Source organism: Cottoperca gobio, chromosome 21, assembly GCF_900634415.1.
Source record: "Cottoperca gobio chromosome 21, fCotGob3.1, whole genome shotgun sequence".
NCBI classification, from domain to species: Eukaryota; Metazoa; Chordata; class Actinopteri; order Perciformes; family Bovichtidae; genus Cottoperca; species Cottoperca gobio.
In genome coordinates this window covers 7,933,348-7,947,934 of record NC_041375.1, presented here as the reverse complement: position 1 = coordinate 7,947,934, position 14,587 = coordinate 7,933,348, and the positions used below count along the sequence as shown (strand labels likewise).

Sequence of the window (14,587 nt, the reverse complement as noted above, 5' to 3'; positions counted from 1 at the left end):
TCAAAAGACACTGATATTGATTGCAGCAATTTGACAGTTTGCTGGAAGCAAATTTTGCTTTTACACGCTCACCTCTGACGAGGAAAATAAATGACGCTGTTTCCCCTATGTTTCTGTATCACCATTTCTTTAAAGCAGCATTGACTGAAGCAATATATTCTAGTCATGATTTAGTCCACATAACCTTGGGAACTTCATTTGCCAACTAATGAGGGTGAACATTTGAGTCTGTGAATCAAAGATCTAGACAAGATCAGCCAATGCCTGTCCGATAATGATAATGGTCCAGGGTTGTTTATGTCTCCTGTTAATCTGAAAAGCAGTATACAGTAAAAGTATTTAATTCCTAGTTTCCAGTGTTCTTCTTGAGGTATGCAAGACAATTATTGGCCTGAGATGATGATCCAAATGTGTTTTTATTATTATCATACAATGTTATAGTCTGTACTAATCTCTTCAAAATCATGCTCTGCCAAAAACATGCAATGTTGTACAGTGGCTCCACCCAGATTTACAAACAGCTTGTCATGAAGACAGAAGCAGTTGGAGCCAACGACAGGAGACTGCATGAAACAAGAATAAAGAAAATAATTCTCGGTACGTGCAGGCAAGGCAAACTGATAATCACAGAACAAAACCAAGAATCCAACAACGACTGAATTAAAAAAGATATGTACTGTACTGCGAAGGATTTAGCGAGGTAACTTCAGAGTGAACCCTGCTGGGTTTTCAGCCCCACGAAAGTGGTTCACTTCTTAGCGGGGTAGATCGCCATGGTAACTTATGCAGCACACCTAACCTGCTCCGGAGCAGGTTTTGTTCAAGATAAGAGATCAACTTGACCAACTGATCAATCACAGCTAGGTGGGCGGATTGTAAAAATAATACAAAGTAATCATAAGCAAAATAAAGTCGCAATCCAGACTAAGAACAACACAGTTTAAACTGCCAAATGCAGGAAGAAGAGCTGGCAACAAATCTCTGACTGTGAATGCGTAAATTAACAGGTATTTAATATCACTGCCCCACATAGGGCGTGTATCTCACTATAATAACATGTGTGTATTCCGTTAAATTAATGTCTCACTTAGATGTATTCTTATGCCGTCTATGACAATATCCTTTGTCTTATTTTTTAGCTGCAACCCCGGTGGTGTGAAACGATCTTGGAAGCAAATAAAAAAACATAATTCAAAGTGGCAAACGTTCATAGCTTATAAATACCCACAGCATATATAAAAGTAGGGCAGACTGTGGACGGTTGCAACAAGTCTTATTCCTGTAATCCAGAGGTTCTCAACGGGGGCGGTAACGCCTCAAAGGGGACGTTCAGAGAACGTTGGGGGGCGCTGGAAGCAATATTTTTGAAAGGGGGGCGTTTATGTGTTTTTGGGGGGCGTTTGTTTTATAGGCTATGCTATGTTGTTAAATCTAAGATTTGAAAATAAGAGTGAGGCAAAGTTCTTGTATGTGTAAATTTACTTGGCAATAAACCCAATTCTGAATTGATTCTGACCAGTGTTCATGCAACTTTGTGTTGTTTATAGACTTTTATTTTTATTTCAAGTGCTGCTTGAAAAAAAAATGTAATCAGCCGCCACTGCTCGGAAGCATGAATGCTTTTCCAAGGATACACCATGAATAAAACTATTCTGAATTAATCGTATAAAACTAATGCTCTGGTCGGGACTCGGACCAGCAGCAGACGAGCTGCACTCTGGCTGCTCATAGTAGTAGAGCTAACACCTGCATCTCTGCTGCTGATTTAGGCTGTGCCTTTAAAAATGCAGAGAGTTTCCGAACATTGGGGTCGACGTCGCTCCATTTATAATTAATGTGTTGGATTTTCGACTTTTTTGCACTTTGTACTTTTCTCCTCTCCTTTCCTCCACTCTGTCTCTGACTAGGGGTGTGTGCGCACCTGTGTGTGAGAATGTGAATGCGCAACGCAGTAGACACGGAAATGTGCACATAAATTAGATAAATAACATAAGCGTTTAGTTTATTTAATAAAAGAACACCTGTTCAATGTGAAAATTGAGTTGTGATTAAGCGCAATATATAAAAAAAGAAAAGAAAAGAAACACCTTGAATTTCAGGGGGGGCGCGGGGTCCCATTGGGGGGTGCGCAGCGCCTCAGACTTGGTCCTTTGTTGGCTGCTCGTTTTCCATTGGAACACTTTAGAGTGCAAATTGTTTTGCATTTCTGAGGCTGCTGTGTTTAACACCAACTAAGTTTGAATGTCTAACCCGTTTCTGATTGGCTGCAGTCTGTGACACCGATTCAAGTTTGAATCTCAAACTTCTTGCTGTTGCATTTGTTTAACACTCCTGAATAAAATGTATATTAACATGGCTTTGTTTGCTCCCTGGATACATGGCATATTAGGTAAATTGAAGGTAAAAATAATTTTAATAATATGATATTTATTATTGTTTAGAAATGTTATTATGTATCTTCAATCTCAGAGAATTTAAGTGTTTACAATAATATAATATAGCCTAATAGCCTAATAATAAGATATAATATAATAATTTAAATACAAAATGAATATAATCAATATGTAATATAAATAATAAATACTAAGAATAATAATCATAATAATACAAACAGAATAATAATCAACATTAAAATTCAATGGAGACAATTAGCCTACATTTTATTTGATGGGGGGCGGAAAGGGACCTGGCGCTGGCCCGAAAAAGGTTGAGAACCACTGGTCTTATCAGAAACAGGCTGGAGTGATGACACTCATTCTGTACGTGTTCAGACCCTCCAGCCACCAAGTAGACAGAAGACACATTATACATCTACAGCTGCATTTATTGAAAATAATAACTTTTTTCATGAATTGCATTTTTGTGATACTGTATGAATGAATCCAAATTTACTTAGTTTGAATGATGCTAAGGGGGGCTTGTTGGAACTGTCCCCAAGCTAATCAGACATATGATAACATATCACGCAACAGCAGTTTTCAGTCATTGTTTGGGTAATTTAAAAGAATATTTAACCCAAATAAAGATTTGTTCTGCTTTTTCAACATAAGCAAGTCATTGTGAGGTAAATATAAGAATTGTTCACCCAAATATATAATATTGTCAACTGTTGTCTAAGGTGGCGTATTGATGCCATTACAAAAAATAAGATTACTAAATACAAAAAATATATATCACTAAATAAATAATACTATAATATTATTGTAGAAATAAATAAAACTATATTATTACTGTAAAACAATACACATTTTCAGAATACTGCTAGAATAATCAGTGTTAATTAGTGAAATTGAATGTATTTTTAACTTGTAACTGTTCCTCATGTGTGCTCCAACTGTCCCCAGGGTTGTGGTCAGTTGCAACATCTGACTTCTTCCATTCAAATAAATATGTAATCATCTTAAAACGGTATGGGTAATTACCAGACAGATGTAAGTTTAATATATTAACATTTGGTTAGTACAGACCAAATGGTCTCTGAGAAGCTGAGAGAAATGCAAAAAGTGTCCCCTACCCGGAGCAAAGTAACACAAGGTAATGCATCCAGTCTGCGGGACTGTAAGCACACAACTCCGACGTCTCGCATTTATAGCAAAACATTCACTTTGTGAGCTTCTTGGGCCGTGTGTTGCCAGTCACACAGACTGTAATGTATGCCTATGCTGTGGGTGATTATCATTTAAAATAGTCTGCTTTGAATCATGTTTGTATTATTTTTTATTTGCTTCCAAGTCTGTTTTACACTGCCAGGGTTGCAGCAGAAAGAATAAGACAACATTTATCATACACGTCATAATTTCCCCAAGAGGATGAATAAAGTATCTTATATTCTATATATAAACATTTAATACAACACTTTCCTCTAATGGAGAACACAAATGTAATTATATACGGATCTACTCCTGTCCCAGGTGGGGCAGTGATATCATATATCTATTAATTTACACATTCACACAGTCTGAGATTTTCTTTTCCGTGACCGTTAGGAAGGAGAGTGCACTTCCTGTACACCATGAGCGTGACTTTTTCTAAGCTGGGCACCGTAACTTCTTGGAGATTTGTTGTCAACATGAGGTTGCCATGTAAACAGTGGAGACTCCATTTAGTTACCAAGAAAAATTCTGGAGCATTAAATCCCATAAAACCACAGCGTGTTGTTTTAACACTTCGGTTTTTGAGCTGAGTTTCTAGATTTTGTTAACTTTGGAAGCAGGCTAGCTGTTTCTCCCAGCTTCCAGTCTTTGTGCTAAGCTAAGCTAACTGGCTGCTGGCTGCTTCATATTTACTGTACATGATAGCAATCTCTTCATCTAGCACTCAGCAAGAAAGCTAATAAGCATATTTCTCAAAATGGTAAACTATTCCTTCAAGGAGAAATGCACTATTTGTGCACAAAGAACACTTTATTCACAGAAAAATTAATGATCTCTACAGGATTAAATATAATAATGATTACTGCTTGAAGACTTCTTAAACATGCTGAGTAGTGTGTTTCTTTTGTTTATATACTGTTCTATTTTTTCATACTTTTACTCACTTTTTTTAAATGTACTTTCCCTTTTAGACTGAGCAGCTGATTGTTCAGGTTGAAATAATAAGATTGGACAAATGTGATGCCTTATTAATTCTCTGGAATAAACTGACTCCATGAGCTAGTACGGATGGGACTGGATCAAGTAGGCATTTGGTGCTTCTTCTCATATTTCCAATTGCTATGGCACGCAGATATCTGTGTTCTATGTAATCAGTGGAGAAGCTAGGTTGAAATATTCATAACAATTGTGCATTTTGCGATAAATCAACACATTTAGCACAGACGTAGGTTTATATGTTATGAAAAGCTATAGATATCAAAATGGCCACCAAATAGGCGCAAAATGATTTAGAAAACTCTTTTAATGTACTTTAGATGATTACCATGGTATATTCAGGCTGATTAGATCAGATGACAGAAGATCGCAGACATGTTTTTTCCCAATTTGTGGGGATTTTTAAGGGTGCTCTATAAAAACCTTTAACCTGAGAAACTGGGAAAAACTAATAAAAAGGAGCATTGTCACTTCAGGTTCAAACTTTACCCCCTTGCATTCATGATAAAATGACAACCTGATTAACCTATAGAACAGCAAGATATGCAGCTTTCTATTGGTGCCTCTTTCTTTGCATTATCAGTACAATTGACAAAGATATATGGCTGGATAAAGTTCAGGGTTAATGAACTGCTAACTCACATATAAAGCGATACGGAACTTTGGTATGCATCGCTTACAATATAAGCCCGACTAAAGGTGAACAAGTTGCCGGTTGTCATCATTCTATCATCCGGTTCTATCATGAAGGCAAGGCGGTGAAGTTCAACTCTCAATGCTAATTTTATTTGTTTTTCACAGATAAGAGCTTTTAAAGAGTACCCTTTAAAAGAATTAAGAGGGAAAAGAAAACCATGTCTGTGGTAATCTGACATCTGAGGTAATCAGCTTGAACACACTTTGGTATTCATCAAAAGTCATAAAAATCAGTTTTCTACATCATTCAGACATATTTAGCGCCTATTTGGCAGTTGGCAGTGCCATGGTATTTATAGCTTTTTATAACATAAACCAAATGTTTTCCTTCAATTGCAAAATGCACAATTGTTAACTTAAGTGGCCCACGAACTACCTTTGTCATAGAAAAGCCTTCCATGACATTTGTGTGGTTGGAAAAAAAACAAAAAAAACATTTCTCAACATTAAGCAGGATAAAACTTTATTAATCGATAAAACTTTTCTCTTTGACAAAGAGACACCTCATAGTTCTTTTACATAAATACATGGTGTTTACATCATCTGTATTACCACTGATGTCATTACTGTACAAACAGACAAATAATTATTCTGTTAGTCAGATTTATTGGAAATTCAGTTACATCTTTCCATGTGTGTGTGTGTGTGTGCGTGTATGTGTGTGGGCGCATGTGTGTGTAACTACTGAAGCTGTAAGGGTTTTTACACGCCTATGCAAAGCCTAAAGCAACAGAGAAGTGGTTAGTATTGCTATCATCATTTTGTAAAATGAATTCAAATGAATGGTTTGATGCCTCTTCTGTGGCGATAATAAGTCTATTCATCCATAGAAGTATAATTGAATGATACACATTACACATTTTCAATGATTTGGCACAGTTCATCAAGCTGCAGAATTGGACATGTTTCTGAACTATTTCAATGTGACAATGAAATGGATTAAAATATAATACTGCCTGTCAAATGGATAGAGGTTTCGTGTTTGTGCAATTAGATGTATAGAGGTAATTTCTTCACAAACCTCTTTTAGTGACTGTGAACATTCAAACATTTCATTGGGCAGTGGAAAAGAAAGTCACATTATAGATGACTAAAAAGCAACTGCAACTCTGGTGATCATAGAATTACAGTTTTTATCCAACATATTTATCTTTTTTTGGTATTCAGCTGCTGCACTGACCCAGTGATTTACAGTGAGTGCAGCAGCTTCAAAGATCACCCGTTACTAAGGAGTATAAGGGGGCCATGGCCACAATCACAGCACCCGGCCTACATTTTACAAGAGAGAGTGGCATGAAAATAAAACAAAGTGCAAAGAAGAGAGGTAGAAAGGATTTTGCTGCCAAGATCAAAATAATCTCCAGTTTATCCAAACACAATATAGTTAACCATATAAGCAATAGAGCTAGTAAAGCATACCGTTACTAAGAGTTATTATGAGTTTGTTCTGTGCCTTATAATGCGGTGGTTATTTGCAAGTTAACACTGTGCTTTGCTAGTAAAAGTCATTGTAAAGATTGTCTTTTATGCATCACAGGGGAAACATTACAAATCAGTGTGCTGTTGGTGAGTTGAAGTGGTGTGAGTTGATTCACACCTTTCAGTTTATAGCTATTCTTCACACAATGAATTAAAGATAATACCAATAATGTTGCACCTTGTCCAGTACGTCAACTGAGAGTTGATAATTACAGTGTAGAGCGGATGTAGGCGCCTTCCGAATCACTGTCCAAGGCTTTGTTACAGTCTTCAGCCTGGGATATATTTAGACTCTCTCCCTTGGATCCAGTGTGCTGAATACTAATTACAACTGTTGTCGTGTGGCCTTCTGACCTATAGGGGGCACACAAGCACTCTAGATCCACATTCAGGAAGAAACCAGTCATGTCGTTTACCTCACGTAAGATAGTGAAAATGTATTTTTGGTCATTGGTAACAGGCCTATTCAATATCTGTTTGTGTTTGTGCATAACAAAGGGTCTATGAATTATCTATGGATTAACTAAGTTTCATAAATCGTATTGCCAGTTTGGAGGTGGTTTTGTTGCTTCCTCCAAGAGGATGACAATGAAGGTTTTTCTCTCAATTCCATTAAATCAACGCAATTTATCACTTTTTCTCTAAAGATGTTCTGGGTGATTATATCTCTGAGCTTATGATACCCACTAATGTTCAGAAAAATAAGTGATTTGTGCTACTAGGTAGCAATTGTAGGTGGCCCATTTCAATTATGTTAAATAATGATTTGCTTGGCTATCAGTTCCTCTTTTGACAGCTTCTAATAAAAGGGAGCCTCGGACAGCGCTGTCAGATCCCACCTACATCCAGTCTGCGATTTTCACTTACAGTGAAAACATTTACAGTAAGTAATTTTATGTAATTTCACCAATAATCTACAGTAATATGTAAAACAACATTTACAGTATAAGCAATATAGAGTAAACTGTATGCAACATTAATCATCCTGTACTTTAACTATATGCTGTCTACTAAAAAGCCTATTATGTTGTAGGCCATAAAGTACTACGACTATATCTGTGACTATTTATTACTGATGCACCTGAACAGTGTAATACACATATTTACAAACTGTGTGGTTTGTATTTACATTCAGTTCATTGCACATACTAATGGTTGATAACAATGATAACATGCAGAACAAATGAGTAACAAACAGGTAAGCAGACAAAGGACAGAACACCGTCTCTGCAAATGATATGGAATGCAAATGATATTCCCACATACTGCTTTATCTTTTTCATTGTGTTTCGTTTCATCTTAGGTTTGAGACTTTGTCTTATCCAACTTTCTGCATGAACTTTGTAGTCTAAACAAGGGGGGGGGACATGAATAAAATAATATTAATAAAAGTAATAAATATCCCTAACTGGATTCAGTACAACACTCCATTGAGAAAATTATAAATTAAATGGATTATAGCAAATAGTACCAGACAATTTCCTGCAGAGTTTAGTGCTTTTAAATCTATTTATTATCCAAACCTTGATAAGGTGTGACAACCAAAACACATTAAACTATTTCATCTACTATTAAAAAATATGGGATTGTATTACTACTCTTCACTTGTGTGTTTGTAAACAAATGAAAAGATATGTACAATAAATGGCAATGAAACATATGCAAAGTCAGATACAGCAGTTAAGACAAAACCGGCTAAATACCCTCAAATCATTTCTTATTTTTTAATTACCCATTGTGTTAAAACAGGCACAGCGCTAAAATGTCAGCCATAAACACCAGCGGATGAAGGAAAGTTGGCTAATTTGTGCTTGGATAACTTACATACTGTACAGTAGGCTATGCAATGTATATACACGTGTGCACTTAAGGTTTATAGCCATTGTATGGCAAATGTTTGTCCTTAGTGTCTCCTGTGCTCTTTACTGCTGTTTGCTTTTAGTTGTCGAGTTTCTAGATCAAGGCTGACCTCATCGTGTTTCCTGATGCCTTTCACCTTATGGACAAAGCAGTGTTTGCTGACTCAGTGCTGCTCATATGCGCTCAGTCTTCCCTACTTTTCACGTTCACTCTTCTTCTCTACGCAATAAATTAGGATGAGTAGTGGCTGCTTTGAAGAGAGGAGCCTGATTTCAAAAGGAACTCTGTCTGATTTAGGAAAGAAACACCTGTCCCCAACAATAACTAGAAATACAATTTATAAAAAAATGAGTGAGCAGCCCTCAGCTCAACTTGGAGTCTTAAAAATCTCATTATAAATATTCTAAGTAAATTACATGTTTTTTTGTGTGAGTCTCATTTAAGTGAAATCTACACCATTGGGTAATTTTTGATTTTGTGTCCAATTATGCCCACTATGACAACAATTGAACCCAACAGGACCAATTAATATACTATGTAGTTTCTTGCAGCGTGAACACTGTGATGATGTAAATGGTGTCATCTAAGCATCAACTACTGTATCTCATGTCCAAAAAATTGCTGGTAGACAGGAGTCTCAGCTCCTTGGCCTTTCCTTAATCTAGTTGTCATTTTTAAATTGGTGGTTTCAAGGACATAAAGTGAAGAAGAGCAGTATTTTACTTGAAGTATTTTCTTTCCAGGATATGGTCTTCAATCACATCCTTCTCCCTCAAAGTCTCTCAGACGTCTACATTTGTGTGTGCATGCATGTGTGTATGTTGATGTCTGAATGTACTATGTACAGTATACAACATGTGTATATATTTGTGTGTATGACAACATGGGTGTATAGAGTCTGTATGTGCTGAATCTGCAGATACAATGTTTTTTAAAGTGTGTATGAAAGACATAGAGAAGAGGACGGAGGGCAAGAGGCAGCCAGGTGTATGGGAGTTTGGACCTGTTCGTCATGTCAACACACACTCTCACTCAAAGCGTTCGTAGTTCCTTGTCTGTCTCACACGGGGCACCATATCCACAAGGAGTCTGTGGACACAGAAACAAGATCTTATTAGAAAGTGTGTTGATGTGCAGAAAAAACTTCTGCAAGGTGCCACTCAGCACCCGAAGCTGTCAAAGTTTCCCATGATCTGGCATTAATATATTATGGATCAATAGCTTAAAGAAATGTAGACCGTTGGTTTTATATCTTACTTGATGCCATATGCCAAAATGATGAGTCCAATGAGAACTCCGATGGTGCCATCCAGAAACCAGACCTCAGTATGGTGCTTAAAGACTTCTGCGCTGATCAGAATGGAAAATCCCATGATAGATCCGACCATAGAGTTAAACCCTGCAAAACACAAACATGTGGAAAATGTCATGTGGCGGTACTGAATGCCCAGACTTCAGCTAATTGGGAAGAAGCCTGAGAACCAGTTACCAACCACATAAAAAAAATATTTATATTGACTTGGAGAAACAAATCTCACAAATGCCTTCACAATGAAAAAGTGGTTAATAACACCTCTTCAATTATAATAAAACGCCTCTTTAAAAAAGGTATAGGATGCCGCATTGTCGATTGGCGTTTGTAAACACACCGTTCAAAGTTATCCCTTCCTTCCCGGCTTAACGAGCAAGAGACAGAGAGAGAGCAATGGTGGTATAACCAACTAAAATGTGAAGGTGTCAGTGAGAACAAAACAGTGACTCAAAGGAAGAAATTGTTATTTTCTGATTGTTGGTGGTTAAGTTCTTTAGCACGCATAAACAAACCCACAAATCCACACAACCCTGCAGGAATGTCCCACATTTGAATGAATACAGTCAAAGTGCATGCTTCATTCTGCTGTGTGCTCTGTGTGTGTGCATATGTGTGTAGCTCGGCTGACTGACACACATCTTTGAGCCAATTATGGTATTCTTGCCCACTGACTGACTGACAGGCATTACACAGGAGTAAATGTAATACACAATATAAATAATAAATTAGAATACAACAAATATGCCAAACTACTACAACTAAAATATGAACATTGGAGATTGTATGGACCCAGTTTAGAGCTGAAATACTGCCCCTATTTCTTTAGAGCAGGTGGCTCTGAATTATACACCTTGATCCTTTAAGCCCTAAAGAAAGGGCGTCGTCACACCCTGTTGGCTAAAAGGAGAATTGCACAAGCTGCTCTCAATTCCTAATTATGAGCCACTCCACACACCAAGCCACACAGGTGACATGAATAACCATCCAATCAACAGGGCAATTGTGAAAGTTCAGGTTAAATTAATTTGGAAAAGGGAAATAACAGACAAGTACCAAAGAATGAATGCCACAGTCATGTTTGTCTGTTTATGTATTGCATGTCTGAGTAATGGAGTAGTTCAGATGCACAAACTCTAATACGATTTACTAATCCTAATAATGACCCATCAAAGGATGTACATGTCATAAGCATAAAGACTGGAGGAAACAGCCAGAACACTAAACTCTAAAATATAAATGGCTCTAAAGGCTACATAACTGTAGACTACATTTACTGTATTTGAGTTAGCCTGTATAGCGGCTGATGTTTTTTTATAATTACATTTCTCTTTGTGTGAAAGCCAGCACAGTGGGTTATTGTCTCGCCTGCAGTAAGTTTATGGTCTTGTGGGAAATAAATCCAGTCTCTGAGAACAGCAACCTCAGGTTTATTGGATTGATGCCCTGTGCGTTCTGAGACCTGGGGAGAGCAGTGTGCAGTGTGTGTGCAGTGTGTGTGTGCTGTGCTTTAACGTGAACAAAAGCACAGCGCATGTCTATGAGCGGCCAGTGGGTCATAACCTATTAGTTTTTTCAATTCCAGTTATGAGAGCAACTTTCTCTCACACAGAAACATACGCACACACATTCTGTTATGTGGTTTTGGTTTGAATGCTTTGGATTCTGTTTCCTTTTGGTTTTCACACTTGTATTGTATTATATGTTAGAGTACACCTACATTAACCCTGTCCTTTTACAATTGGTTCAGGATTAGGGAAGGGTCTTTCAATTGTGCGCTACTTTATATTTTGACTTCACTACATTTCAAAAGAAAATATTGTACTCTTAACTCCACCACATTTATTTGACAGTTATAGCCTCTAGTTACTTACAAAGTTACAGATTAAAGCCTTCGAGGGCCTATAATGAGCATAAAATGTGATGCATTTTTATACAGTAAATTTAACAGCATATACAGTAATAAATTAGCTCCATCTGGACCGGTTTAGACACTGAAATGCCTCTTACAAGTAAATGCAACAGTAGTAATAATCCAATAATAATATACAATAATTAGGGCTGTCAAATGAAAGCATTAATTTCAATTCATTAATTATACAAATAATGACGCATATAACAAATAACACAAATGAAAGATTACATATTATGTAATGTTTATGTTAATAAATTGATGTACCAATGTTACTGTGACACTAAGTTGCTGTATGGTCAATAACACACATACCTATAGTATGCTAAACAATGTTAATGTACATGTAAATAGTATGTTAATATAGTCAGATACCTGCAAGTCTCAATATATTATTAACATTTTACCAATCTCAAATGGAATTACGAGGTTTTTGATCAGTGAATGTCGGGAAATTTTATCCTTCATTGATTACAACGGCAACGGCCACATCTGAGACGGTAGTGCATTGCAGTACGTTAGCTACCTAGCTACGCTAGTCTGCTCAGCAAACAACTATCAAATCTATCGTGTAATTAAAATGTAAACATCTGATTTAAATTTGATCAACAGGTAGGCCTACAATGCATAGTTTTAACTTAACAGCGATGTCCGGGCGAGGGGTTCTGTAAAGCTCACAGCCGGAGCCACAAGCCTTTCCAAGAGCCGAGTTGTGAGATTCAGTTACAAGCTCTTTTGAATAAATATAGGTAAAACCCACAGACAGACCAATAGCATTTATTTATGATTGTTCTTATTTTTATGAATAAAATATGGAGATACGGGTTTCTGCTCAACAGTGCGATATTGCTAGTTTTACTTAAGTAAACCATCTGATACAATACATCTTTTAGTAAACAGTTGACTACTTGTCTCTCTTGATTGACAGTATCTTTCAACTCTGCCCCCAGGCAAACTCCCTCCCTCTGTTCAGTTCATGCAAAAATAATTTTTAAGGCCATATTTATCTCTATTGCAGGAAAGTCAGTTTTGTAACTGTTCTGGCTAAACTATGACACAGACATTGATCATCAAGCCTAAAGAAATTAATAATGAGAGATTTACTAATGAGACTTTTTCCTATTGCCATTCTGTAGCCATTCAAAGGCTTTGTTAAGACCTCTTAGATGTGCTATTCATTTATTTATATGTGTGTGCGTGTGTGTATTTGTGTGGGAGTGTGTGGACCATACCGTCAGTGATAAGTGCCCGGCTAGTCAGCACTCTTCCCAGCATGAACTTGGCCCCAGCCAGCACAGCACATGTGATCCCGCTCACTATAGACACACTGTAAAGGAAGTCGTCCTATAGAAAGACAGGGAAGATAGAAGAGAATATTATTTGTATAATACGTTTGGGGTAAACCATGTGTGTTGAAAGATAAAGCATAGAAACAAACTAAGAGAAAGCTACACACAGTATCTGTAAAGCAAACACACAAAAGCACCAACATCATCAGTCAGACAGACTTACCGACAAAGCTTTTCTTAGCTCAACCATTAATAATATATATATACAGGCTTGACTTGGTGCATCAACCGAAGGTCATTCAGATGACGCCTCGAAGTGATGTGAGGTTCTGGTGATTTTAAGTTTCAAACACATTCAGCAAAAACCAGCAATTGACCCAAGAGTGTCTCTCTATCAGCTTTAATAGGGCCAACAGGGGGGAGAGAGACAAGTAGGAGAGAACAAGAAGAGAGAAACTGGATCAATTAAAGACACATGAGAGAAGAATCTAAGGCTATTGTTTTTGTCAGACTTCACCTTTCTTCACCAAACTTTTGGTCAGAGCTATTTATAACATATATGGATAAAATTAGACCTTGCGTCCTCACCAACCAGCTTAAACAGCAGTGATGATTAGTGTGGGCCTCCAAACGAACAGACGTAATAGGCCTTTTTGACATTAAACACTTTGACTTGTCACAGTAGGAAAAGCACAGGAACTAATAACATTACTGATGGCTTTGTTCTATTCAAGTGTCCCAGTAAGTCATGACAGTGGGTGCTTCTCAAAGTCAAGGATGATTCTACGGGTCCTAAAGTGTCGGGCTGGTGACATGTTTCTTGTTTTTTGTACAAATCGCGAAAGAGGAAATGCATCGTGCGCATAGGATTGTTTGTGTTTTAGGAACGAGGAGGCACAAGCATCCTTGACAATTATCTGAATTACATATTAGACATTTAAGTCACCGTGATGTCACCTATTGGTTTGTTGACTACCGCTTTAAAGCATCGAGTTGGGCATTTTAGTTGTCGTTTTTTGGAGCCAGAAGTGACCATATCTGGATGACAGAGTGGAGCTGGGAAGGGATAGACATTGCTATACCTCTATCCTGATTGAGAGGTTGCTATGGTGGCAACTTGTAAATCACAAGATAGTCCCGCCCTAAAGCATGCTGTGTTTTATCGTCTATTTTATTCTAAATGGGACCATAATATGCTAAATGAATGTATTAAAGAAGACTTGAAACTAGTGATTGAGACCATGAACTCAGTGAAAAATGCTTACTGAGGTTATAAATCAAGTGAGAAGTAGAGTCATTTTCTCAGACTTCTATACAATCAGAGTGGCCCCATGCTGGGGGGCATTAGAAAGAATGCAAGTTTAAGGCACTTCCGCATTGGCTTCACTTCTCAGATGCAGAGGCTTTAACCACTTATTTTATACACTCTATGGTTGCACCAATGGTAACTTTC

General features: G+C 37.3%; 1 protein-coding gene across 1 annotated transcript in view; it reads right to left on the bottom strand.

The window, feature by feature from the left end:
* Positions 1-5,725: 5,725 nt before the first annotated feature.
* tmem163a (transmembrane protein 163a) overlaps positions 5,726-14,587 on the bottom strand; it is a 65,875-nt gene continuing 57,013 nt past the window's right edge. The window contains exons 6-8 of the mRNA XM_029459618.1: positions 13,078-13,189; positions 9,882-10,023; positions 5,726-9,713 (exon numbers count right to left, since the gene is read on the bottom strand). Coding sequence (XP_029315478.1) covers positions 9,653-9,713; positions 9,882-10,023; positions 13,078-13,189 — 315 coding nt within the window. The 3' untranslated portion in view covers positions 5,726-9,652. The remainder of the gene's footprint in view (positions 9,714-9,881; positions 10,024-13,077; positions 13,190-14,587) is intronic.